The sequence below is a fragment of the Cyprinodon tularosa genome, unplaced genomic scaffold (assembly GCF_016077235.1).
Source record: "Cyprinodon tularosa strain WSP-4 unplaced genomic scaffold, ASM1607723v1 ctg346, whole genome shotgun sequence".
Lineage (NCBI taxonomy): Eukaryota > Metazoa > Chordata > Actinopteri > Cyprinodontiformes > Cyprinodontidae > Cyprinodon > Cyprinodon tularosa.
The window spans coordinates 1,328,429-1,356,302 of record NW_024039059.1 but is presented as its reverse complement, the minus strand read 5'-3'; the positions used below and the strand labels follow the sequence as shown (position 1 = coordinate 1,356,302).

General features: G+C 37.7%; 1 protein-coding gene across 3 annotated transcripts in view; it reads left to right on the top strand.

The window, feature by feature from the left end:
• LOC119789741 (switch-associated protein 70-like) overlaps positions 1-27,874 on the top strand; it is a 76,000-nt gene that overhangs the window by 12,199 nt on the left and 35,927 nt on the right. For all 3 annotated transcript variants that reach the window (XR_005281622.1, XR_005281621.1, XM_038294799.1), the window contains exons 3-8: positions 13,386-13,559; positions 17,096-17,323; positions 20,243-20,389; positions 20,534-20,642; positions 21,164-21,345; positions 27,165-27,272. Coding sequence is in view for 1 of the 3 variants with exons in the window: in XM_038294799.1 (XP_038150727.1) it covers positions 13,386-13,559; positions 17,096-17,323; positions 20,243-20,389; positions 20,534-20,642; positions 21,164-21,345; positions 27,165-27,272 (948 nt within the window). In the remaining 2 variants the exon portion in view is untranslated. The remainder of the gene's footprint in view (positions 1-13,385; positions 13,560-17,095; positions 17,324-20,242; positions 20,390-20,533; positions 20,643-21,163; positions 21,346-27,164; positions 27,273-27,874) is intronic.

Sequence of the window (27,874 nt, the reverse complement as noted above, 5' to 3'; positions counted from 1 at the left end):
CCCTCTTAAGGCTGAACAATGGCTACTGTAGTTGAATTTTCCAATTGGTTTAAACCATTTATTCTTAAAGATGGGGTCATGGATCAACAAGTCTGGGGTCTTGAAATCCTCCACTGTAATCAGGCTAGACATCTAAAATGACAATGATGAAGCATATTTATGTGTTTTAAACACACAATAAGGAATAATTTGACCATAAAATTCCACAAAATCATCAACAAAATTTGTTATAAAGTAAGATCTGTCCTCCCCATTAACATTCATGAATGTTTTCATGTCAAATTTGAAACATTGCATGAGCTAAGCTAAGGTCAGCGTACGCAGCTAGGAGGAAATTTTTTTTTTTAATCTGAAACTTGTCTCTCCAAAAGCAAGGATTAAGTGACTGAGGATTTTTCAACAGATCAAATGAGGAAAAACAGTCAAAGATAAAGATCAAACATTAAACATGCATTACATATACCTCTTTCTGATTGTTTTTGGTTAATCTTGCTATCTTACCCTGGTCTCCCTTGTTCAACATATCTATGATTTCAGTAGATCTCAGAATTATGACTGCATTATTAGTATTTAAAAGTAATATTTAACTTTAATGTTTCTGTTACTTCAACACTCTCCGTTAGTCAATCTGATCTGGTGAAACTGACAATTAAATGACCGAGATCACCTTATATCTCTCTCTATTTTTCCTTTATGCATCCACCGGGACTCTTCCTCCAGAGCGTATTCTTTAATTGTAGCCGAGTTTAAGTTCTGTCAGCTCGGTTAAACCGATCTAAAAGCCAGACTGCATTGAACAGGGACACACAGAGTGAGCTGTAAAAGCTGCCTTCAGAGATAAAGCTGAAGTTTGGACCCATAAACTGATATACAAGATGCAGGGTAAAGATTTTTGAAGTGTTTGAACTTGGGATTAGCAGAGAGGGGGGGGGATATGAAGACTTGTTTTTTGTAACAAATCCCTCTTTCACAACGTCGGCTCCCTCCCCGTCTGTCTCGGTGTAACAACACGTCTTTTCACTTCAACCCACGCAGATGATACAAACTCTTCTACCTGAACGGCTGATCGGTTTTTCTTCTCCCTGACTTATAAGGGATTAAACGGTGGTGCATACTGCTCTATTAAAATTTGAATCACAAATGTACGTGTTTATTTATTTTTGTTAAGTGGTATTTTATTTTCAACTCCACCCAAACCCTGTTCAGAGCATTTAAAGGCATCTGGGGGATTTAGAGGTGGCTTTTTGCAGTTCAGCCTGGTTGAACATCAGTCATGTCGGCTGCAGTCGATGCTAAAGGTATAACCCTGCCTGAAGCTGCTTGTCATGTTGACATCAATATAAAAGACAAATTTCATAGGACATGATGCAACATCGCCTTAATCAGTTATGAGGTTTTCATTCATTTTTATAAGAAATATAGACACAACTAAATGGTTATAAACTAATAATTCTGACATTTTTATAGCTCAGATTGCTCTCCTGCTCATTATTGGCTGCAGGCTCCTCTGATCTTCAGCGTTCCTCAGTCCATCTCCAGCGGTTAGCCTCTAATGGCTAGCCTTGGCCGGCCGTCGTCTCTTCCTGCTCTGTCTCCCCAGCGGCTTTTTCAGCGTCACAGTGTCCTCCTCACAGTAAGCCGCAGCCACTCTACCCTGCCTTCGAGGCCGATCTTGCGTTCTGCTTCGACCGAAGCCTCTTTTGGGCCACCAGTGATCTGTTTCCCAGCAGGCCTCCAAGTCACCGCTGCACTGCTTAACTTTCTTCCTGAGCTAGTGATTCTTATCCATAGTGGTCTGCATAGCTGGCCGGCTCGGCATGGTTATGGAGCTCTCTAAGCAGCAGTTTTTTTTTGGTTTTCTGCTTTTCTTGTCATTACGATGTCAGAAATGCAGATCAAAGAAATGAACCATAGCATTTAACCCATCCCCTTGGTGAGCAGTGGGCTGCCATTGTGCGGCAACCAGGGAGCAGTGTAAGGGTATTTCTCAGGGACCCAGAGTGGGAGTCCGTGGTAGTGGGGCTCAAAATCAGAACCAGTCTTAAGTTCTCACACTGATTCCCCACTGCTGGTATCTGAGCTCAGGAACTCCGTCTCCCCTTACCTGTGTTGTCCGGGTGATTCGTCCCTCTAGTTTACATAGATCATTTAAAAAATAGTATTTTATTAATCTGTGTAGGACTGTATGTAGGGCCCCACTTGCTGCAGCCCCATTTGAGCATAATGATGATGCCATAGAGCAAAGATGTCTGCCTCCACAAATGGGAACCCACTCCTACCTAATTATAAATAGCAATTTCTAAGGCAAGACAAACATATAGATTGAGACTTTCAGTTCATAGGTGATAATAATTAACATGCATTTATATGATATATAATATTTATGTAAGTAAATCTATGACATTATTACACACTGTATCGTTAAATCAGACTGAATTCATGAATGCTCCATAATGAATAGATGTTTCTCTGCTCACACCTGTAAAGAAGTTTTCTCAGGACATAGTAGCTCTTGTTATTGACTGATGTATTTTAAATATCCTCGTTGAGTTTAAAGGGGAAAAACCAGATTGATTGACACTCAGCTCAGAATGAAAGAATAACAAGTCCTAGTTTGCCTCAGGCTTCATTACCTGTTTGTCTGGAATGTTGACACCATAGAAATGTTTTCATGTCTCAGGGCATAGCTCGAAGATCCACCTGAAATTTTCTGGTTGCATCATCTGTTGACATGAAACACTGGTTTTCTGCCTATGGAGGAAAATCACCGTACCTCCGGAGACAACAAAACACATTTTAAGGGCGTGTTCAGATGTTTGGGAAAAGTCTGAGACATTTATGGGCCACAGGGGTGTTGAAACACGACCGTGATTACGGCTCACGTGCCGTATGTAGCACCTGTCGTACATCTGATCACGCTGACTGAACCTTTGCATGAATAATAGACGACTGATGTTGGTTAATAACTTTTCACTTGCTAGAAATTGACTTTTAAACTTTCAACTCGTTTGCATTTTACACTTGCTGACTAAGCTGAAAAGGTTTAAGTTCCTGGTAGATCTCTGGGTGGAGGATCACTCTAACATCCTGCACAGGTTTCCACACAGGCATTTACTATAAATGAGCACAGCAGCCTGATTGCATCAGATCTTTTGCAGCCGGTTTTTTACTCTGCCAGATCAGTGAATGTTACAATAATTTTAACAGTTTAAGCTGTTTGATCTCGTTTTTTCCCCCCCTACTTATTCCTTTTTGTTTTGCTTGGTTATAAAAGCTAATTCTAATGAGAAAAGTAATAACACTGAGTAAATATGCCAAATTGCATGTACTTGGTGTCATTTTACAGTCACTATAAAGAAAGTGTTTTCTCTTTTTACAGTTTTATGGCTTTGCTTTGGGCCAATTTAGAGAAAAAGTTTTCCTGGTTTTAAATTTCACCAACAACAGGTCAGATTCTTTACAAAGAAATAAAAGCAAACGATTAAAAAGAAAAACTACGGAAACGGTTTTCTTTTGACACTAATAAACTGATGTGCAAAACTCAGCACATTCCGCATTCATTGAGATAACCGTGATTTTACAGAGGAAGTCCTAAAATAAATACATGAAGCACGACACAAAGAGGTCTTTACTAAGTGAGCTTGGTCAGATTTTCTTAGCTAGCTGGTCTGTTGCTGCAGTTGTTTAAAACCTTCAAGCTTTTAAAAGCTAAATCAACACACTGGGATATTTACTTTATCAATTGAGAAATGTCTTTAATGCTTTTCAGATCACTGTATAGTGTGTTTTTAAGAGGTGTGATGCTGTTTTATTATTGTCCTTCAAATCTGGGTGGGAGGTGTTCGTCCAGATGTGAAAAACATAGCTTAGAGTGATAGCAAACAGAGACAAACAGTCATTTTAAATTTTAAATGCCAGAACAAAATAAAACCCAAAAACTGTGATTATTAAATAAGGTACTATATTCAAAGTGTCAGCCCTGGCAGTGTTCAGATCCTTTTTTTTTTAGCCTAAATAGAACTCCTGCACCGGGTGCGATGAGCTGATGTAAACAGATGGTGCGCCGTCTGCTGGTAGCACCGCAAGCTTCAGCTTCAGTGAACAACAACGTTCATACTGTATGTTCCTTCTTTGAATTAAATATGTTTTTGCATTTTTTTTAAATGAATGAATGGGATTCCCATCATTAATTTTGCACTTTGCTGGAGAGGTGCTAACTAACTTAGATGCAGCAGGCTATTTACTCCGCCTGCTTACATGTGCAGTATCGTACCTTCATTTTTATTGTACATACACATAAATGGCTTTATGTACAAACAGCACTAGCATCAGATAAACATAAAACACAAAAAAAACACATATATGACAACAGGACACAGTAATCACACAGAAAACATTTGTGTGCAATCAGGGTGAGTTACTGGCATTTAAATAAGAAAACATATAAAATAATGCAGCTATGCTCCTTTTAAAACCAATTATAGTAGATAATAAAGACGCTCTTTACTAGTTTCTAAAGGCATTGTGTTGAAAAATGCTTAAAAAATACATAAAAATCATGACAATGATAGATTATTCTTTGGTGTAAAATATTTCAGCAAATGTATGTCAGGTAAGACCTCCAGAAATGTATTTTATCCTCATTTAAAAGCAAAACTTCTGACTAGTATTACAATATTCCACCAAGGTGAATAAGGTCAGGACTCCAGAGGGCAGTGCAAAGTGGTATCTAAAGCACTATCAATCAAGGCTCACTATGTTCACTTTTTCAACTCCTGATTTGCCACGGGGGAGTGTGTCTGAGGGAGTTTTTTATTTTATGTCATGTTGGTTGTAACGGTGGCCATATACGAACAATAGACAGATAAAAGTATCAAAAAGTGGAGAGCTGGAACTCTTATCACTTCAGATTACATCACTACTACTTCCCAACATGTACCGTCAGATCAAAAGTAAAATTCAACTGCAGTAGTCCCATTTCAACCCATAGAGGACAGCTTTTAAACAGTTTTAAGCCCAATATTACACAAAAAGGATACAAAGTTTTCTGTTTGATTGAAAGATGGCCGCCTTATGGCCAATTTTTACAGTTTATCTACAGCTCATCAAAAAAAGCTAACTTTGGGTTTTAGTTACTCTTTAAAGAAACTGCAAAACAACCCCCCCAAAACATGCAGGATCTCAATCTCGGACTCTGCGGTACTCAGCAATCCTGTTAAAGGTTCTAACATTAATATTAGAGAAAAAATGTGAACAAGTGTGGCTCCTTTAGTAAGGTTTGAAAGAAAATGTTAGTTTTGCTAAGCTGTTTGTGACCTCTGGAACCATGTCTGTTAAACGAAGAAGTTTGACGACATGTCAGCATAGACACCCAGTACCAACTCTTAAACGCAGTGGTGGTGACGCTGGCCACAGGATGTGGGCAACTTGATCTCACCAAGTCATGAAAATATCAAAACAATTTAATAAAGGAGATTTTGTCAAAATACTGATGTATGAGACGTTGGGGAAGTATATTTTATTTGTGGGCTATAGCACCACATAGACTTATTATGGTCCTTCTCTTACAAGATTAGAGTAAAAAAGAATGAAACTGGCAAAACAAATAAAGTAATAAAAATAATCCAAATGGGATATTTTAAAAAGGATTTTACTGAAAAGCCTGTTCAAATAAGAAAGTCTTTAACTGCTTTTTCTATTGAGTCCAGAATCTGAAAGCAACCTAAAAACAGAGAAAGCTTATTCAGAGATCAGTGCATGAGTCTAAAAACTGTGATTCTTTTCAAGGTTTATGTGCGGTCTCTGGCACTACGAGAAGCTTCTTTTGTTTCATGACCTAAAGGTCAGTGCAAGAGTAATTGACTTTAACAATTTGGTAAACGTGTCTTACATGTTCACAGCAGGATTTAAAAGGAGTTTACGGAAGCAAATCAGGTGACATAGGGCCTTTTTTTTAATGTATGCTTACATATGCCTATGAAAAGTACAATACAGTAGTCTAAAGAATGGGAAATAAAAGCATGAATAATCATTTTGAGTTCCTGTTTTGAAACCCATTCTTCTTGATTTATAAATATTTCCTCACATACAGGAAAAAGTTTCCAATAAGCTGTTATTGGTGTCCTTCAACAAACCTTGATTGGTCACAAATGGCACCTAAAAGGCAAGGTGAGTGTATTTACAGTAGATGCATTATTTTAGGAAAGTGATTTACATGGAATTAAGAAAAGTATAAAGCAGTGCAATAAAGGTAAATAAATAAGGAACTGGAATAATTAAAGAGAAGAAAAAATTAAATAGTGAGATGAATAATAAAAAAATGAGAAAATTAGACTTGTTTTAAAAACTTTACCATAATATTTAGATTGGGGCAGAAACAACCAATTGTATTATTCCTGATTAATTTATTATTGAAATAATCGTCAAATAATTTACTAATCGATTAATCTTTAACTGGAGAATTGAGACTGTAAAGCAGGGGTCACCAACATGATGACCGCGGGCACCAAGGGGCCCTCAGGGGCCTCATGGGGTGCCTACAGCATCTTCTAAAAACCAGTAGACTAAGATTGAAATTTTTTTTAATTCTGTTGCCCTTCTTTTCTAAAAGTCTGTAGGGCATTTCATCATTTTAATAATTCAGAGTATTTATAGAGATTTCAAAATGACATAAAGAAAATTAGGAGTTAAAAGAAACAATAAAAAATATGTTTATGTATGAAGTCAATGTTAAAACTGATCCCTGCAGTTTATAGGTCAGTATTGGTAGCCCTTCTATGAACCCCGGCTTCAAAAGGTTAGTGACCTCTGCTCTAAAACATGCCTTTAGCATACAGAGCAGTAATTATATAAGAATTGTAAAAAGATATATAAACATCAATTTGCTCTATCCAGAACTCTTTAAGTGGAAAAGTTCTAGTTTCACTTGTTTTGATTTCATGAAAAGTCTGCTTTAAGGAGGCTTTGGCTGTCAGATTATTAATTAATTAATCAATAACATAATCAACAGATTAATCGATTTGCAAAATAATTAGTTGCAGCCCTAATTTAGCAAAAGCCACTCCAAACAAATATGTTTTTAAATTCTTTAAAGGCATCACAAAGAAGAGTTGTTTATCGTCTGCATAGTTATGATGATATGATGAATAGAGTAGAGAATGAGACGAGGATTATTTCAGAGAGAGGAACCCAGAAGGATAAGATGTGCTTCAATTCCACAAGATTGCACAGTCAGCCTGCCAGCGGTCTCCATGGAGACGTTAGTGTTCAACAGCTCTAAGAAAACATTTCCTTCAGCAGCACCAATTGTACCTTTTCAAGAGTGTTCTACCCACTTTCGCTTTGGAATGTGAAAACCAAAAAAAACAAAACAAATGAGACTAGTTTCTGATTCTTGTCACAGTTTCTCACAGGTTTGAAAACTCTCCCTCACTAAAATTCAGTGTGTTCCCATGTATTTATTCATTAATGATAGTTCTGGTTCATTCTCTGTGCTTAACTACAGAAGTAATGGGGTTGTGAGAAAACTAAATATATTACTTTTCAATGCATTGACATCACAAATGTTTGTGGAAAAAAATAGTGAAACCTTAGTTTTAAAGTTGTGCCCACCCCATCTGCGTCTTTGTTATACAAAGAGCCTCTTTTCTCTGCAATTCCAGTTGCCATATTTTGGGGTATGTGACTATAATCTTTGCCTGATAGACCAAAGCGTGTACCTGTTCTTTCTAAGAAAGCTTAAACTCTGTATGTTTGGATAGAGGTTGTCTGTGGTGAGCAAAGTTTGTACACATTTCTTATTGAATTCAAACCAAGACATTCAGCCTTTCTCCAACATGAACGGTTAAAGTTTGTTTTTTAAACATCGTCAGATTTTAATAGCTAATTGTTGTTCTTTCTCATGGTGGCTTAACCTTGCGCTGCAAGCTGGACTGTCTGAGTTTTCAGTCTTACCACAAATCCATCGCAAAAGACTCACTTATATGTCCGTCTCGTAGCAACCAGCGAGTCGGACCAATGACATGCCAGCAGTGTTTTTCCAGCGGGACATGTAGGAATGATAACAATCAGAAGGACCTTGCTAGGGCATTACAAACATGGCTATGTTGGGGGACTCACCTGTCGATACCTCAGCTGACTCGGTTTTAGCTAAAATAGCAACAATTTCTTGTTTAAAAAAGGAGTAAAGAGAAGCACTTTGTGCATTTGTAGATGGGAAAGATGTCTGTGCTTTTTTCCAACAAGATTTGTTGGAACTTTCCTTTTTGATAAAGCTAATAGTTAGTGTGGCTCAGGTTATCCTGAGCTATCTCTATGGTTATGCTGCTATAGGTTTAGACTTCTGGAGGACATAGGGACCCCCATTTCATCTTTCTGCTTCTATTCTGTCTCTATTCTCCTATTCTGCAGAATCTGTTAGTTCAATCTCTAACGTAATGCTCTCTCTGCTTTTCCTCATAGTAGCTTAATCTGGTCTGTTCCTTCATCTTCTGTGACACCACCCTGAAGAGAAACATCAGCTGCTGCTTCCATCAACACCCTTGTTTATAGATGCTGGAGATCGGCCTGTTTTCCAGTGTGGTCCTGTTTCTCTGACCGTGACTGGCTGGATGTGCTCTCTTCATCCTCTGACATGGGAGGTGGCTCGGAGCTCGTCTGCCTGGCTGTCTGTCTCCTTAAACCCCAGTCAGCCTCAGCAGATGGCGGCTCATACTGAGCCTGGTTCTCCTGGAGGTTTCTTCCTGTTAAAAGGGAGTTTTTCCTCTCCGCTGTTGCTACAAGCATGCTTAGTGTGAGGGATTGCCTTTGAGTTAATGAGACAATAAAATCAACTGGTTTTCCTTAGATAGAAAACTTTGAATCAGTTTGACTGTATGATCTTGTTGAACTGTAAAGTGCTTTGAGATGACTTGTGTTGTGAATTGGCATTATATAAATAAACTGAATTGAATTGAAATTTTGAAAAAGTTAGAATTATCAGCTTACTCCGCTAGAAAGCTGCAGACGAATCCTATTGGAATCTGAAACCTTACAATTTGCTGAAAGCCTTCCTTAATAAGGCTAGTACCTGGCTTATTATGGAAGGCAGGTACTAGCTATGATGTCACCCAATCAGCATATTAGTATTGTACTAAAGGGCAGATCTTTGCACCCCATCTAGTTTCCACGAAGGCCCCTTGGCAGCATCTCCGATGAGTTAGTCATGTCTTAGATTGTTTGTGGTTGTGCCATCTTCTTTCATTCATTAGATGATGGACTGATATTTTTATGAAATACATTTTAAACTTCTCGACTATCTTTCCAGTCTCTCTTCTTTCCTCCAATTGTCTTTATGATGCCTTTTGTTTAATAATGCTATCATAATTTGACTATTTAAGTGACCTATAAGGAAGTTTTGGTTAGGGGCGGTAAAAAGGACTAAATACTAATGCACAGTTTAGGACCATTTAGGGCAATCTTTAGGACCTTTTTGTATATGTGGTGACATCAGTGTGGTTTCTTGGAGCAACAACTTATCTACCTGGAGAGGTTTGATGAGGTCATCATGAATAACGGCTGACTCTATTTTTTTTTTTTTTGCGCCCTGAAAACAGTGTAAGTGGTGAGTGACAGAAGGACTCTGTAGCAAGATTAACATTACTGTTGGATAAAGTCTTTCAACCCAAGCCTGAAGCTGTTGCAGTGCTAGAAACCCTCCTTCAGTAAAGGACTGCTGCTCACTAGTTGCACTAAGGAGCGTTATTATAGATTCTTCCTCCCAGCTGCTATTGCAGTGCATTAACACCAAACGCAAAACCAGCGAAAAAATACTTCTATTGGGTGCTTTGGGCTGCATGGCATTTTGCTAACAATTTGCTTGGTGAACCAAAGGGATTCACAGGATGGGAAAAAGGCTCCACTAACTCATCAAAACTGCTGTCGTTTCACCTCAATATGGTGCATAGCCAGTCCTCGTGCTTTTATTACTTTGGAAAGCTGAACAAAGCTTAAACCAAAACGATCCCACTTTGTGGAGGTTCGCCTAGACAACTAAAGCAAGGTGAGGTGGCATTGGAAGTCTGAAAGGAGCAGCGGGAGATTATAGCAAAAACCCTGAAAAGAATTCCTTAGAATGGAACATAGGCGGCCATTCCTGCTCTGAAGCCAAGAGTGCGAGATTGAAGCACTCAGCCGGACTGAGGGCACCAGTGCTGGGAGAGGAGGCAGCTGGTAGGGGTCTGGGCTAGAGCTAGAAGAACAAATTTAACAGTCCTTAAAACAGGTTTTAAAATCATTCACTACTTGATCCTTTTTGTCAATTTTATTGTCTCAGTATTTCTTTTTAATTGAAAAAAGCTTTTCTTTCTGCTGTGCTGCCTCACCCTATATCCTTTTTTTCTTTCCTTTTCCTGTGTTTTATTGTAATTATGCTGTCACAAGTACAGAACAACGAAATGAACTCTCTGCATTTGACCCATCCCCTTTGGGAGCAGAGGGCTGCCATTGTGTGGTGCCTGGGCAGCAGTGTGGGATTAAGGGTTTTTGCTCAGAGACACAGAGTGGCAGTCTGTGGGAGTGGGGCTTGAATTCAGAACCTCTGGATTCAAAGCACAATGACCTAACTAATAGGCAGCCACTCCCCCAACTGGAACTAACAGTGAGGTCCTGTCTGTGTCAGGGAATCAACCCTGGTCTCCTGTGACATGGTGGAGATACTCTACACTATACTAACGAGGACTTAATGTCACAACCACATCTAGTACCTGATTGGTTGTTGAAACACGACAAAAGTCACGATTTTTCTATTTATGGCGTCACCGTCACTTATCTGTACTTTTTCCTAAAATTGCATTTCGTCTCACTAGAATTCTGATCTGCACCTTGCAGCGATGCCGTTATCCTTCTACATACGGATAACATGTAAATCGTTCAGTCCAAGCGTGGAATCCCGTTCGTTGTGACCGGTTCTTTAAGCTTGGTGATGCTTGACACACATGTTCCCCGTGTGGAAAATAAGACGGGTAGACACAATGTCTGCAGCTTTTCCCCTTGTGCCTTGATATTCTGGCCAGCTCCAGGGGGGCGTGTACATCACAAACGTCAAGCCTAACAACAACACGCTAAATGAGGAAGTAGAAAAACACAGCTGTTTTCTATTTTTGCAAAGCCTCTTAGTGTCATCCAAGTGTGACAGTAATTTCTTTCCAAGAGTTTTTCAAAAATCTTTTCATCATGGTGATATTTGCGGCTTAAATCAGAAGACTGTCTCTGGACGGTTTTATTTGCAAACCTTTGCCACCATGTTTTTGATAGATGAGTAATAGCATGGACACGGAGATATCCATGTAGCACAGATTTTCCTAGTTGTCTGATATTAGTGGTTTTGCCTCTGTAGAACTGGTCTTGACCCTTGTTCTGGCCCATCTACTGAACAGATAATACCAAATCAGTTAAATTGAACTGAATTTAATTGATCTCAAATGCAGAAATTAACCTCTGCATTTTGACCCATTCTCTTGGGGAGCAGCGGTCTGCCATGGTGTGGCTCCCGGGGAGCAGTGTGGGGTTTAGAGTTTTAATCAGGGACCCAGAGTGCAGGCTGTGGGGATTGAACCGGGTACTTGCAACCTCAGAGTATAAGCGCACTGCTCTAACAATTAGGCCAACACTCTCCTTTGATTTGTGATATTCATTAGCACAGAAACTGTAACTGATAGGTCCATTGAACAAATTTATATATATATATATATATATATATATATATATATATATATATATATATATATATATATATATATATATATATATATATATATATATATATATATATATATTAATTTACAGGTTTACTTTAACAATTATTTCATATGAAGGTCTTGCACCTTTAGCTATAGATGTATTGAAACAGAATGACAGTCTTCATCTCCTAAGTCAGAGTCTCCAGATCTGTGAGTAGCTTTTTGGTTCACTTTATATATTAAATGATAAACTGTTGCTGCAATGAACTGGTGACCTGTCCAGGGTGTACCCCGCCTCTCGCTAGTAGACAGCTGTGATAGGCACCAGCACCCCTCGCGACCCCACTTGGGATTAAGCGTGTCAGAAAATGGATGGATGGATAAACTGTTGTCCTTTTTTGTTTTATTTACTTGCTCTATTCCACCCATGAACAGACTGGCCCCAGCCTCGCTTCCAGGTAAAATTGGTTCAGAATCGCCACTGGTGCGCGATGCGGAAGTTATGTCCTTGCAGATGCCATGATGTGGGCCATGAATGCTAAAATGATGAAATTTGGTTGCACGGACCTTGTAGACGTGTCGAGCATAAATCAATCTTTAGACTTTAAAACATCACATCTCAACCACAAACCCACCAAGACATGACCAACTCATCTGAGAAGCTGCAAAGGGGGGGAGGTGCAGAGATCCAGCTCTCTACAGTGCAACCATCACTACTCTTTTATTGTTTATTTGAGCTGTTAGTTTCCATATAACAGCCCAGATAAACAAACAAAAAACATTTTTTCCCCTACATTTTTCATACACATTGATCTGATCTTAGTATGCTTGCTTTGATCTCTGTACAGGATTTTTTTTTTCAGTTGTAACATTTTTCTCTTTTCTTTCTCCTGAAATCCCCCAAACTTCTCCAAAGACAATAAATGATTATTTTCTATGCATAACCTATGAGTCCTTTACACAAAAGCTGCACCTACACCGAGAATAAATGATTTACAGGTAACAGTATCTGACTGTAAAAGGAAGGTGGTTAAACTAAACTTTATGTAAGGATAAGATGGGAATTTTTTATTTGTTTGAAAAATAAACTAAAAACCACACTGCAAAAAATATAAATCTCAATAAGTTATTTTTTCTTAAAATAAGTGTGTTTTTTCTTGATTTGAGGAGGTAAGTAAGACACTTTGCCAATGGAACAAGACAATTTCCTTTTAAAATAAGAAAAAACTATTTTATCGTCTTATTTCAAGTAAATATTATCTAACTATCTTATTTTAAGAGTGAAAATACTCATTCCATTGGCAAATCATCTTATTTACCTGCTCAAATTAAGGCTAAATATACTTAATTTAAGCCATTTTTTACTTATTTCTGGATTGTTTTTGCAGTGCATGCACCGCTTTCCTTCCACCTAAAGGTGAAGAACTGCTTATGTTTTCAGCTCTGTAATGTACAATCCAAATAAAATACTCAGTAATGTGTAATTGGGAGGGAAAAACTGCCTACTAAATATAAACATTTATTAGGGGAAGTCTTTCCCGCTCAGGTTGTTCTTTGTCATTCATATAAACCATTTTTGAGAAAAGAAAAAAACGTCTTCCTTGTTGTCAGACGTATGACTCACAAGAGCCTCTTTCTTTTCTTTTTTCTTTTCCTCCTCTGCTGTAGGCGAGGGATAACTTTGACCGTCAGGAGTTCAATAAAATGTGCTGGACGTTGTGCTCAAGGAAGAACCTGGATCAAAAACAGCTGTTTATCTCCAACGACGACGCCTTCAAGATATGGTGCATATTCAACTTCCTGTCAGAGGACAGATACCCACTGACTATCGTCACCGAGGAGGTAAGATTACATCACAGCAGTCAAAGGAAACGGGTGGGGGCGGCTTACTGAAGAATCTTTAATCAGTATTTACTATTTATGTCATATAATGAAACTCCTCTGAAGAGTAAATCTGCACTGCCGTAAAATAAACCTTTTGTTTGGCATCTATAAAGCATAGAAAGGTGGAGTCTATTCACTGAATTCTGATAAGGTTTATTTTGCAGGTTGTAGAATAAAAGGAATTTGGTGCTACTGCTACACTTTTCAGATTTTCATTTAAAACTTAAAAAACAATGCGTGATATTTATTTGCTTAAATATTATGCAACACTTTATGTTGGTCTGTTTGATAAATTAACCATAAAAAACATTTGTTATGGCTGTATAGTAAAAAAGCCAGGAAGCAATGTTTTATTGCTCTATGGTTGAGAAACTGATTGTGAAATGGACGACGGTATGAAGCGGCCCCTTTGCTTCATTAAATGTCAGCTTTCAGTTGATGATCTTTATCGCTGTTCTGTGGTAGACTTGCCTTTTCACACCAAGATATGACAGATCCCCTAGTTTAGTTTGCTGCAGCTCTATTTTTAAATTTTCAACATTTCCTCAGTCTTTAAGTAAAAGATTCTGAGCTTAGACTGAGTTTAAAGGCAGGTCAGTTTAGATATTTGTGTTTTATTGTTATATACTATAGTTATAAACTGTAGGGTGAATTTTGTTCTGTTATTGTTGAAATTATTTTTTTTTTTGCAAAATGGAAAAAAAAAAAGTTTTGTAAATGAAGAGTTCTTTTGCAAAAATAAAGCCATTTTTGGAAAAAAACCCAAAAACAACTGAGACATAATTTACTCTTTGCATGGTGCTGCTAATAAAAAGTATGTAAGTAAGATTTATAAAAACGTTTTTTTGCATATGAACTCATAAAAAATGAAAATAAAAAATTCTATAGTTTCTAGAAATTAAACTTTTTAATCAAAACAGAAGGTTATGAGAGGAACCTTGCGTTTCTCAGGTGGTATTTTTTTTTTTTCAAATTCTGTTTTTCAATTTTCTTTTAATTCAGTTTATTTATGCAGCACCAGCTCACGTCACTTGTCAACACTGGGCACTTTACAGAAGCAATACAGTCAGATTGGTTAAAAGTTTCTGTCAAGGAAAACCAGTTGATGCTCCTCCTAGATGTTGTGGCGATAATTTTCGCTTGTATTTTGTTGCGGACTCTTTAGCAATCCCTCATACCATGCATGCAGGCAGTGACAGTGGAGAGGAAAACTCCCTTTTAGCAGGAAGAAACCTCCAGCAGAACCAGAACCTGGATACGTGTGTGCGGCCTTCAGGGAGATAGAAACAGATATACAAAAAGAAGCAGAGATACAATAAAATAAAAAAAATTCAAAGCATACTTTAATACGTTTGGGATTTTTCTGACTTGACCGAAAAAGTGCCAAAAAAAACAGTGTTCTGTCTGGCGATGCGGCAATAAGAATAATTGTCTTGATGCCAAAAATAGCCCAACAGATTTTACTTTCACAAGTGGAGCAGTAGGGCTATTGCCATATTGCTCCACTTGTTTCATGCATATAAATTGCTTTATTATAATTATGCAGGTAGTTTTACAGATTATATGGACACTGCAATGTAAATAGAACAGAAGAGAAAAAACAAAAGAAGAAAAAAAGAGAAAAGATGAAAGAAAGAGGAGATAGAAAGGAGATAATGATAAAACATTTTCAGTCTGCTTCATTGGCTCTCTGACTGATGCTCTTATGCAACCAACAAGATAGAAAAACCATCTCAACCAAATTTTTTTTTGTTTTTTGAAGGTCTGTGAGGTTTCCTTGGTCAGTTTTTAATGTTATCATGATAGAGCGCATGTTTTTTTAGATTTATTTTTTTTCCTTTGTCCATCACTACATAAAGCTATATTAACTCAAGAAAGAAAGGAATACAATTTTTTTGGAAACTTTAAACTCTACTATTTGGTTAAAAGTAAGGCTCTGGCATTGGCTCGATATTTGACCCTTCTTTTGGAAGACCTAACAAATTGCTCACTTTCTCTGCTACAGAGCTGTCCTTAAAGCAAAGTCCAGAAAAGTTGACAAGTTCATAAGGTTCAGATATGAAAGAAAAAAAACCTTTGGAAATGCGTGAAAAACCAATGTGTAACGTTTGTCCAAAGTTTTTGTTTAATATATTTAATGATTTTTTTCAGTGCAGCCGATGCTCCATTCAGGCTGCCCTTCTTAAAAATCTGCCTAGGAAACCCAAAGCCATCGCTGAAGGGGTCATCTGACCCAAAGTGCTTCTTAACAGCAGTCTGAGTTCCCCTTAAACAGCAGTGCACATTATATGATCAGATATATTTCTGGTTTTCTAATGTAAAAATTAAACTTAAGTGATGAATGTGGTCTTATAAGGAACCTCATAACTTCTCAATCTGCTGGTCCTAATTGGTCTGCTAGCAGATTCCAAAACGAGGAGATACTTTAGACGTTGCAGTGTTGCCAGTGGTCTTCAGGGGGCGCTAAACCTGGTTTTTGCAGTCCAAGCGCCCCCTGGTGGCTAAATGTACACAGTTTCAGAGACATTTCTGAAAAAAGCTTTCTTGTAAATTTAAAGTTTAAGAATCACTGCCTTATCAGAGCTTAAAAAGATTTATTTCTAATTTACTGTAATTGTAGTCTAAATGTTGATTAATAGAATTATTTTATGGCAATTTATGCTGTTTATTAAAAAAACATTTTCGCGAGGCTTAAAATTTTTTATTTATTTCTTCTTTGCTTAATGAAATAAATCAGACATGAATAGTGGTGATACTGGTTCCACTGGAAATATATTTGTCATGTTTTACTTTTAAAGGGGTACCAGAGATTTGCAATTAGAACTAATAACTGTGGAATTATCTTTGATTTGTTTGTGATTTTTAGGTGGGAAATGTTTCTGAAGTAGTTAAATTATTTATTGATACAGAAAGCAGAAACACCTACTGCTCAGTTTAAAAAAAATGAACCTGTATGTAAGAAACTCAGTTCACTCTGGGGGGAAAAACATTAAAAATAAAAAAAAAAGGTTACGGCTTAAAATAAATATAAGCTCATGATGAATGTGTGAAAATGAACACATCAGTGGCACTTTGAGCAAAGTGACAGATTTCTCACTGAAATGTGGGGAAGTCACTAATAAATGTGATATGAGGGCAGTAAAATTAACTTATCAGCATGAACTTCTCATTTCAGCCTTCATTGGTTGAAATAAGCTTTCGTTTGTTTTCAGTCCTCGTGTGGTTCTGCAATTGTAACACTGCTGGACGTTTAAACATCAGTTGCTCAAGAGCAGAAAAGGAAGTTTCCAGCTTCCTGTTCTTTTACAAATGGTGGAAGATCCATTGTTGAGTGTAAAAAACATTAGAAATTAATCAAAGTCATTTTAAATACTTCGCTCAGCTTATATTGACTTCTATATTGAAATAGAAGTTTGGGAAGAATGGCCTCTATAAAGTGCTGTAGCTCCAAAGCTCTTATTTGCTTTTTGAACAGAATTTGTCCCCTTTCACAGATAGAGTACTTCTTGCGTAAGCTGACCGAGGCGATGGGAGGAAGCTGGGTGGAGGAGCGTTTCGAGGACTTGAAGCTGCAGCTGAACTCAAAGCAGCAGTGCCTGAGTGTGTGGGAGTTGATCCCCCTGGTGGGCTCAGGTCACTTCAGCAAGGGCATGGACCAAACCACGCTGTCCATGGGCATCAGCGAGGTCTACCAGGAGCTCATCCTGGATGTGCTCAAACAGGTGGGCATCCTGGTTCTGACCAGTTGAATGTACATCAACTGGATTTACAGGTGCTGGTCATAAAATTAGAATATCATGAAAAAGTAGATTGATTTCAGTAATTCCATTTAAAAAGTGAAACTTGTATATTATATTCATACATTACATACAAACTCATATATTTCAGATGTTTATTTTGTTTAATTTTGATGATTACAAATGACAACAAATGAAAATCTCAAATTCATCATATCAGAAAATTAGAATATTGTGAAAAGGTTCAAAATTGATGGCCCCTGGTGCCACACTCTAATCAGCTAATTAACTCAAACCACCTGCAAAAGCCTTTAAATTGTCTTTCAGTCTAGTTCTATAGGCTACACAATCATGGGGAAGACTGCTGACTTGACAGTTGTCCAAAAGACGACCATCGACACCTTGCACAAGGAGGGCAAGACACAAAAGGTCATCGCTAAAGAGGCTGGCTGTTCACAGAGCTCAGTGTCCAAGCACATTAATAGAGAGGCGAAGGGAAGGAAAAGATGTGGTCGAAAAAAGTGTACAAGCAAGAGAGATAACCGCACCCTGGAGAGGATTGTGAAACAAAACCCCTTCAAAAATGTGGGGGAGATTCACAAAGAGTGGACTGCAGCTGGAGTGAGTGCTTCAAGAACCACCACACACAGACGTATGAAAGACATGGGTTTCTGCTGTCGCATTCCTTGTGTCAAGCCACTCTTGAACCACAGACAGCGTCAGAAGCGTCTAAAGAGAAACAGGACTGGACTGCTGGTGAGTGGTCCAAAGTCATGTTCTCTGATGAAAGTAAATTTTGCATTTCCTTTGGAAATCAAGGTCCCAGAGTCTGGAGGAAAAGAAGAGAGGCACTTCATCCACGTTGCTTGAAGTCCAGTGTAAAGTTTCCACAGTCAGTGATGGTTTGGGGTGCCATGTCATCTGCTGGTGTTGGTCCATTGTGTTTTCTGAGGTCCAGGGTCAACGCAGCCACATACCAGGAAGTTTTAGAGCACTTCATGCTTCCTGCAGCTGACCAACTTTTTGGAGATGCAGATTTCATTTTCCAACAGGACTTGGCACCTGCACACAGTGCCAAAGCTACCAGTACCTGGTTGAAGGACCATGGTATCCCTGTTCTTAATTGGCCAGCAAACTCTCCTGACCTTAACCCCATAGAAAATCTATGGGGTATTGTGAAGAAGAAGATGCAATACACCAGACCCAACAATTCAGAAGAGCTAAAAGCCACTATTAGAGCAACCTGGGCTATCATAACACCTGAGCAGTGCCACAGACTGATCGACTCCATGCCACGCCGCATTGCTGCAGTAATACAGGCCAAAGGAGGCCCAACTAAATACTGAGTGCTGTACATGCTCATACTTTTCATGTTCATACTTTTCAGTTGGCCAACATTTCTATAAATCCTTTGTTTTTATTGGTCTTCAGTAATATTCTAATTTTCTGATATGATGAATTTGAGATTTTCATTTGTTGTAATTTGTAATCATCAAAATTAAACAAAATAAACATCTGAAATATATGAGTTTGTATGTAATGTATGAATATAATATACAAGTTTCACTTTTTAAATGGAATTACTGAAATCAATCTACTTTTTCATGATATTCTAATTTTATGACCAGCACCTGTATATCTTCACGTGGCCAACTGGAGTTTTTTTTTTTTTTTTTTATTAAACATTAGCAAATAGCTCTACAAAACGCGAAACAAAAAAATGTCCCTGATCGAAACATGTAGGATGTCTTGCAAAGGTACAAGCGGCAACTGCACATTTTCCATATCTTTGCAGAGGCAGATCTAAAAAAATTATGGAGTGAATTTTATTCCATTATTTTTGCAAGTAATGAAAACATGTATAAAAAAAGAATAAATCCAGAAATGAAACTATTAAAAATGTCTTAATCAAAAAGGGTTTTGAAAGTAACGTTGTGTTTTCACCGATTTTATTTATTCAAAAAGTTCTTTTTACAGATTTTCTCAAATATTATTTAAGAAAATCAGTTACTTTTTAAAAATTCTTTATTTGTTAGCAGATTTATTTTTGTTTAAGTTTAAATTTTTTGTACTTAGTTTTACGACAAACTGTCGCTGTTGACCAATAAAAATTACGTTGCTAAAAACCAATATAACTGTGTTTTCTCTCCTTACTACAGAGGAAATCACAGCAATAAGCAGGAAAAAAGCAACTTGAACTTTTAATATAAAACACAACTTTAAATATGTATATTTATTTATTTTTTGTTTTGTTTATGCAGCACTAGTGGCTTGTTTTTCTGACAGTAGGCTGACAGGAAAGGAGGCCTGAGAGAGGGGGAGAGACGTGTGGCAAAGGACCACTGGTCAGATTCAAACCCGGGTCATCCGCGTTGAGGACTAAGGCCTCCGTACATAGGTTGTGCGCGCTAACCACTGCACCACCTTTTTTTGTTCTTTTTTTGTGAAATTTACTAGCCATTATTTGCAAACATAATGAAACACCATTATTTTCCAGTTCCTCCACTGCCAAGATATGGAAAATACATAATTGGAGTGTGCGCCATTGCAATGCATTTTATATGTAATAATTGTCGACACATCTAAAAAACTAAATATGAGGTAAACCTTTATTTAGTCACTTTTCCATTCTAAGAAACAAAGACAATGTTTTGCTTTAGGCTAAATGAAACAAAAAAAATGTGCCACAAAATGAATAAATAAATACATAGAGAGGAAAATTTCAGAAAAATAACTTAAATCACCTTACAGGACTATTTTAGAAGCTAGAAAGCATTTACAGGTCCTTCTATCAAGTAATCTTGTTTTGATGGCAGCAAATGTATTATTTGATTATTTATTCTATGTAGTTAAACATATTTATTATATATATACTTTAAGGAACTGTTTTCTTCCTATTTATAGGGTTATATGATGAAGAAAGGTCACAAAAGGAAGAACTGGACCGAGCGCTGGTTTGTGCTTAAGCCCAGCTGTATTTCATATTATGTTGGTGAGGACCTCACAGAGAAGAAAGGGGACATCCTGTTGGACGGAAGCTGCACCGTGGAGGCATGAAAACACAGTTTCTACTGCCCTGTTGCTTTTGCTTTTTTAAGCTCTTCTTGAGCCAATTCTCTTCCATTTCTACAGCTTATATAGAAATTTTAAAAACATGGATTTTATTTTTATGCTTATTATTGCTTTCTGCTGCAGTCTTTACAAGACAAAGAGGGAAAGAAGTGCCTCTTCCTCATCAAGTCGTCTCAAAAAAGCTTTGAAATCAGCGCATCAGACAAGAAGAAGAAGCAGGAATGGATCCAGGGTGAGTTGATGGAAATATTTATTGAAATCTAAAAAAAAATGTATGTCACCTCAACATAGCTATAATTAATTAATGGTTGGTCCAGCCCTCTAGAAAAGTATTCAGACCCTTATAAATTTGTCATATTAGTAAAATAAAATACACTGACAGATGGCAGTGTAATTTATTAGGTTTTGATGTGACAGATGAGAAGAAAAGATTCCCGTGGACATGAGTTTTTGAGTATTGCTTTTGATTGTCTATTCCATTTAGATCTAGACTTTGACTAGGACATTCTAAGAGAAAAAAATACTCAATTCATAATTGTAGTTCTTGCTATTCCATCCATCTTCCAACATTTTTGAGAAGCTTCCCCTTTTCTGTAAAAGAAACGCTAATCCTCACAATAACACTGCCACCGCCATGTTTAGGATAGTTTATGAATCAAGATGTAGAGTATTAGTTTTACTGTACATAGATAAAGTACATTGATGTTTGTTTGTAGCGTAGTAAGTGTATAAAGGTGCTTTTTTTCTTTTTAGCCATTCAGACATGTGTGAACCTGCTGCGTCAGGGCCGGCCTGCACCGCACCACGAAGCCCGCCAGAAACGGCGAGATCTGCGGCTCAGGCAGCAGGCCGAGCAGGAGGAGCTGGAGTTGAGAATGAAGGAGCTGCAGACGGCAAACGAGGCCAAACAACTTGAACTGGAGAACATGAGGAAGGTAGGGATCAAACATAGAGCTCAGTCCAGTCAGTCCACATCTGGGTGATTATCAGACTCATAGAATCTCCAAACAAACATGATCCAGAGGTAATCTGAAAACAATGAACATCTGGGAGGATTTACTGTGCGTTGTTCAATAAAGAAGTTTTGCATGATGACAGCACTGCATTTCTGCATGGCAACATCTGAGTGAATGTGGTTCATTATATAAGGCAGAAAAAAAACAGAAACAAACAACATAAATTAACAAAAAGGAAGTATAGATAAAGTGACAGATGATGTCAGCAGCGCTCAGTCTTCACTGTAATTTTTTTCAATGCTCTACCAGTCACCATCCAGGACAGTTGATTCCTACTGTGATAGTATTATATTATTAGTTTTTGTTATATACAGGATGATGAAAAATGCTGATGTTTTTAGTAGTCTGTTCAGCTAAAAGCCTTACCCTTGAACTGATTATCCTATAGGTGTCCACCAACAGCAGTCTGTAAACCAGTGGCTTGCAAAGTGTATAGGTGGTTCCCCGCCCTTCTGGCCCAATTGTTAAAAAAACAGATGCAAAAGTTCCACCTTTGGAGCCAAAACACGCTAAATTTTCCTCTCTGGAGCCAAAACACGCTAAAATGTCCGCCTTGGCAGCCAAAACCCATGCAAAAGTTCCCAGTTGGGAGCCAAAACCTATGCAAAAGTGCCCTCTTGGAACTCAAAACACACTAAAGTTCCCAGTTGGGAGCCACAACACACACAAAAGTTTCCCTTTTGGAGCCAAAACTCATGCAAAAGTCCCCCAGGCGAGCCAAAACTCACACTCAAATGTCCCCTTTGGAGCCAAAACTCATGCAAAATTGTCACAATAGGGGCCAAAACCCATGCAAAAGTGTCCCCTTGTGAGCCAAACCACACGTTAAAGTGACCCTTGGGTGCCAAACACACACTAAAGTGACTCCTAAAGTGACCCCTTGGGTGCCAAAACATATGCTAAAGTGACCACTTGGAAAGCAAAGCTTTCACTAAAGTCTCCCCTGGGAACCCTCTGGTTCCCATTGGGTACTTATTAAAGTGCCCTCTACAGTTTTGACCTACAGTTGGTTTTCTTTCTGTCCTTTCCCTTCAAAAAGTCTGTGCATGCCACTGCTGTAACTGGTAGAAAAGTGTTTGATATTCAAAATTTCAAACTCTGATTGATTTTGGTTTCTCACTCCTGGTTTCTTCTCTCAGTCATCGATATATTCATTCATATTTTGGTTCTTAAGGCTGAGTTATGCCATCAGGTTTGGTTTGCGGACAGGATGCCAGTGATACCCGATACCTGGCTGTGCAGTATTGGCCGATACCGATACCATCTGTTTGAAATTGACGAGTGTGTGTATTTAAAAAGAACTGCATACTACTTGGATGTAAAATAATTGGCATCATGGCTTTATCAAGCTACTGGTATATTGGTATCGGTGCAACACTAATGGATATGCTAGAGACAAAGGAGATGGTTTATTGACCCATTTTAATACAGAAAGAGGTGAAGATATGGAAAGCAGCCTTCCTGTAAAGCTCATTGGGATCTCTTTGAAATAATAGAATAAAAACACACTTTGCTTTACCGAATAAAAACTTTACATTTGGTTCAAAGAAAGAACATTAAACAGTTTAATAAATCATTACCTAATTATATTAACTTGTTCAAAATGAAATCATTTATATATTTAATTGAGGCCCATACAAATAATTTATTAAAAAATACGTATTTATTTCCAGTTTTGATCATTTAAATGCACATTCAACTATTATTTCATAAGTTATTAATTTATTGTATTAAGACATTTGTTACCCTCCAAGGCAAGGCAACAAGTGATATATGATTTGCTTTGCCTCTGCAAATAGTGCTAACATTGTCTTAAGAAATGCTAAAACTGTTCAAGATAATCAAAAAGAAAGATGAAGATGCAGAGCAGCTGCACCGAAGCTTAGTCACATTACAGCTCGGTTGCAGCTCTGTTTCCCCCACTTCCTCTCTGCCCCATAGGAGAGCAAAGGCCGCCTCAACCACAACAACTCAAATCATCACCACAACCTTCATCTGAGCTTGTTTCATGTTTTCTTAAACCCTCTTTAAGTGGAAGTTGTCATTGAGTGTTTAGACCTGTAAAATCACTGGATTAGAGAATCTATCTGATCTCCAAGGTGGGAGGGGCAAAGGGTTAATAGAAATCCAGTCTGTCAAGGTTGAGGTTGGATTGGAGTGTTTTGGTTTTATTGTTGTTTTTTTCAGCAGTGTGTGAATAGAAGCATGAAGGCAGACATGTGTCCCAGAATAAAACATGCTTTGCTCACAAAAACCAAAACAAACCTGCTGAATGACTCACATTCCTACACCAAGCTGTGGGACAAGTGGTAAACAAATGGTCCAGTGATGCAAAGACAACATATTTTACTGATAATCTGTTTTTAAATTCTTCACCTCTTCAAGGTTCATATGCCCCAAGATGAAAAATAGTTTTCCCGCAAGCACTTCTAGGTCACAGCTGCCCAGTTTTGGTTCAGTAGTTGAAATCGATTCAGCAGCATTCCTCAGATGTTAAATCACAGCTCTGTATCTTTAGTGCCCTGCTATCTCTGCTGCTCTTTGCTCTACGCACTGCTGGTTTCAGACACACAAACTATTGTTTCAGCCAATCAAAGTGGGTCACCTAAAAACTGAAATGAATGGTTTGCCCTGAAACTTCTGCCAGCTCATACATAGAAATGAAAGATCAGCCTCATTCTGCAGCTCATGAACAACTTTATTAGAAAGCTGTTTTCTTTTTTAAACCAGAATCCTCTTTATTTCTTTAATCGGACGCTGTTGTTGGGCTGCAGTAGAATCCAGCTTTATGCTTCAACCAGGGGCGGATTTAGGAACTTTTTGGCCCTAGGCAAACACAGGCAGGGGAGAAGACAACACATAAAACACACCGATTATACAGATACAAATATTTTAATAGAAATGACACATTATTTGTTCTTAGTTTTTGTCCCTCTCTTCTTCTCCCTTTTCTTGTTGTTTTCCTCTCTATGTTTTGTACTCAGCTGACTTTTCATGCTGTCTCAAAAGGAATGAAAGATTGTTTCCAATCACTAAGCTCACTTAGCTGATTTCTCCTTCCTGTGTTACCAAAAAGGCGACGGCAAAAGTAAATAAGACAATCCTTCTTTTCACTGTAGACAAGCCATGATCTGCTTACCTGAAATTTACTTGCTTTGGAGAGCAGAGTTCGCTGCTTTTATATATTGTCCCTAAAGTCTCCAGTTGCAGAAAAAAGTCGCTAGATTTGGCACTAGGAGTTTTTTAAAAATAAAAGCATTAGAGGGGTCTGAAAAGTTGCTAAATATAGCGACAAAAGCTCTACGTTGGCAACACTGCTCTTAACATCGTTTGTTTTCAAATGTTTTGCTGCTGTCTGTTTGGACCTTTCTGAACATGTGCAGCAAATGGACTGATACAATGTGGTGGACACTGATGGGGGGGGCATGGACACATTTAATATTCTAAGCGTTCTGATGGCATTTTAGTTAAATGAGTTTTATCAAAAACACAATTAATGTTCACAAATGAGGAATAGTTGTATTAACCATACATGTTTTGGTATGGTAAGGCAACTGCCTAGTATGGCCTAATGGTAAATCCCCCCCTGGCTTCAACAGACTGATGGTGATTTACCATTTTCTTTTAGCTGCATCACAGACATTTGGTTTGCTGACAACGTCAGCTTTACAGTTAATGAAATTTATCTTCGGAGTTGACTTTTTTTTTTACTTTTCCCACTGACTCCTTTAAATTATTTGTACTGCAGGACTTAAAAAAAAGTGTTTAGCTTATTATATATTTATTAAACTTCAATTCAAGACTTGGACTTAGCCTACTTTTATTGTCATTTTGTAAACACGGAGTGGACACAAGAGGATGATATAGCCAAATGTATATTTATTCTAATCATGGCTAGAGTTTAAAATGAATGAAGATATGATGGAATGTGCTAGCAGCAGCAACCCAGACTGACAGCAGCTCATTGCTAATTTGTATCACGTGCAGCCTGGGGCCGGACGCTCTGGACGGCTTTACCGTATTAACAGGACAAGCAGTGCAAGTGAAGTTAGACACTGTCGTCGGACAACATGCCGTAATTTAAGAATGTTTAAATCAGGTTGGGTTTGCTCTAAAGGCTTGTTGTGATCATGTCATTGGACGAACACAGAACTTTAATAGATGTTAATTTCCTTCACTGGTCAGTGTGTTATTGCTGAGTCAGTAGATATAGAAAAATTACTCAACCAGTCCTAGTAGATGGAGTGGGTCCGTTTTTGGTATTCAGACCTGTCAGTACCAGCTCATCTTTCATGTGTGCTGTTTTTTCCACAAATGAAAGAGCCAACACTTATTCTGCAGTTTTAGGGAAATATGACATCTCTCTCCATGTTTGTTTAAGAAAAATAACAAACATTGCAAATTGTAAAAAAAAAAATAATAATAACGCTATTATTGGTCAACTTTACAGCTGAATTTAGACTGCTGACTTAAACTTTAGACCTTAATCACATTGATTGATGGATATTGAAATAGACTCATTTAATTTTCACATAACAGTAGCCTAACAAACAGTTTAAAGTTTCAAGATTTTCCTTTTTGAAAAGCATGAAATTAACCTCTGACTTCAGAGAGCTCAGTGCACTGCAGGATAGTGTGCAGGCAGCAGCATCATGATGACAAACAGGGAGCTGAATGGTCGCACTGAAATATTTCACATGTTGCGCTCACAAGAGAACAGTGTTTTCTTTGTGTGGGACGACCGTGCGAGAATGCACGACAGGCTTAGCGTTGAGGTGAAGGACTCCATCTCTCATTGTCAGCTGCGTGAATGCACAAGGAGCACACAGACAGACACAAATAGACACACGAAGGCTTTAAACTCCCCGTTACTAAATGTGCCGTCGCTAAAAGCTAGCTCCCTGTCTTTAATGCAGTTCACTCCTGTGTGATGCTGCAGCTCAAAAACCTGCACAGCTTCAACCCTCAGAATGTTGCTCTGACATTTATGCTGCTCGGTACTTAAAAAAAACTCCCTTCTATTTAAACCATTTAGATGAATTCTTGAATGCAGTGCATTAGCTGTCAAATCCAGGCTGACATTGATCCTGTTGTTTATCTGGTATTTAAAAATTCTAATTTGTGCAATAAAATGAATGCTCTTCATTACAGTTTGCAGAAAAAAACTATAAACTTTATGAAAAGTTGGTTAATATGTGGCTGAAACTTTTATAATCCTTTTAAATAGGACGCAAACGTTATACTGCATTTTGCACCATATTTATTTTGCACTGCACTTAACCTTTTTCTTTTTCTCCTACACTTTTTACATGATGATCATTGCTGCACTTTAAATTGTAATGTTCTTTTACTGTCATAAGCTGCTCATTTCACCGTTGAAAGCTGTAAGCAAGGTGATTTCTTTTGTATACATTCTGCATAGTCAAGTCTAAGTCTTAAGGTAAAATAGGCTTGATTAAATTAAATTCATTTAATGGCTGAAACCATGCTCTTCTTGGTGTGTAATGCTGACATAAAGTCCTTTTGAAAGAGTCATCTTTATACCTAAAGAGAATAAAAGTGGATCTGTTTCATGGTTCATTTACAAATATTTTCTCCTGAATGTTTTTATCATAACATTATTCCTCATCTTTTTAGACTCCTGTGTAAAACTTTATTAATACCTGTTAAAACTCTGCTTTTATTATTTGTTTTCAAATTTCTGGTTTTTGTATTAATGCGATTTTCCCTTTGATCAGGCTCTGGAGGAAGCGGCAGCAAAAGCAGCCGAGGAAGAGAAAAAGCGCCTCTTGACCCACACTGAACTCCAGGACCGCTACAGGGTGGAGCTTGAGAGAGAAAAGATGGTACGTTATTCAGCTCTGCCTCCCGGCACCAAATCAGCTGCATAAATACGGTGTGAATTTTGCGCCATTATTTTTGCAAGCAAAAAAAAACAAATGGTTTCAAGGTAATGCAACCCACAGGGAAACTTTGAAAAACTTGATTTAAAAATAAGTTTTAAGAATAAATTTCTGTTTTGATTTATACGTATAAGTTTTGCAAATTTTTTTTTTCAAATTCTATGTTTTCAATCGTAACTTTTTTTATTTACCTATTTTATAGTTTCACGTTTTATCTTTTTCTAATTTCTCTCAGATTGAGCTTTATAAACTGGATTCTTTTTAAATTGTGTTCTACAGATCACCTTTTCCTCTCACATTCGCTCGCTCTTGACCAATAAAAAATGTTGCAATGCAGACCAATAAAAACGTGTCTTTAATCCTCACTGCAGAGGAAAGCCCGCCCCCAGAAATGAAATGAATGTGATCTGGAAACGCAATTTGAAAAAGAATGAAATTTTTAAAACTCAATCTGAAATAAAGGTAGAAAAAAACTGAAATTAATGATCGAAATAATTTTTTTATCTAATGTCAATTTACACACCAGGTTTTTTTTATTTCAATTA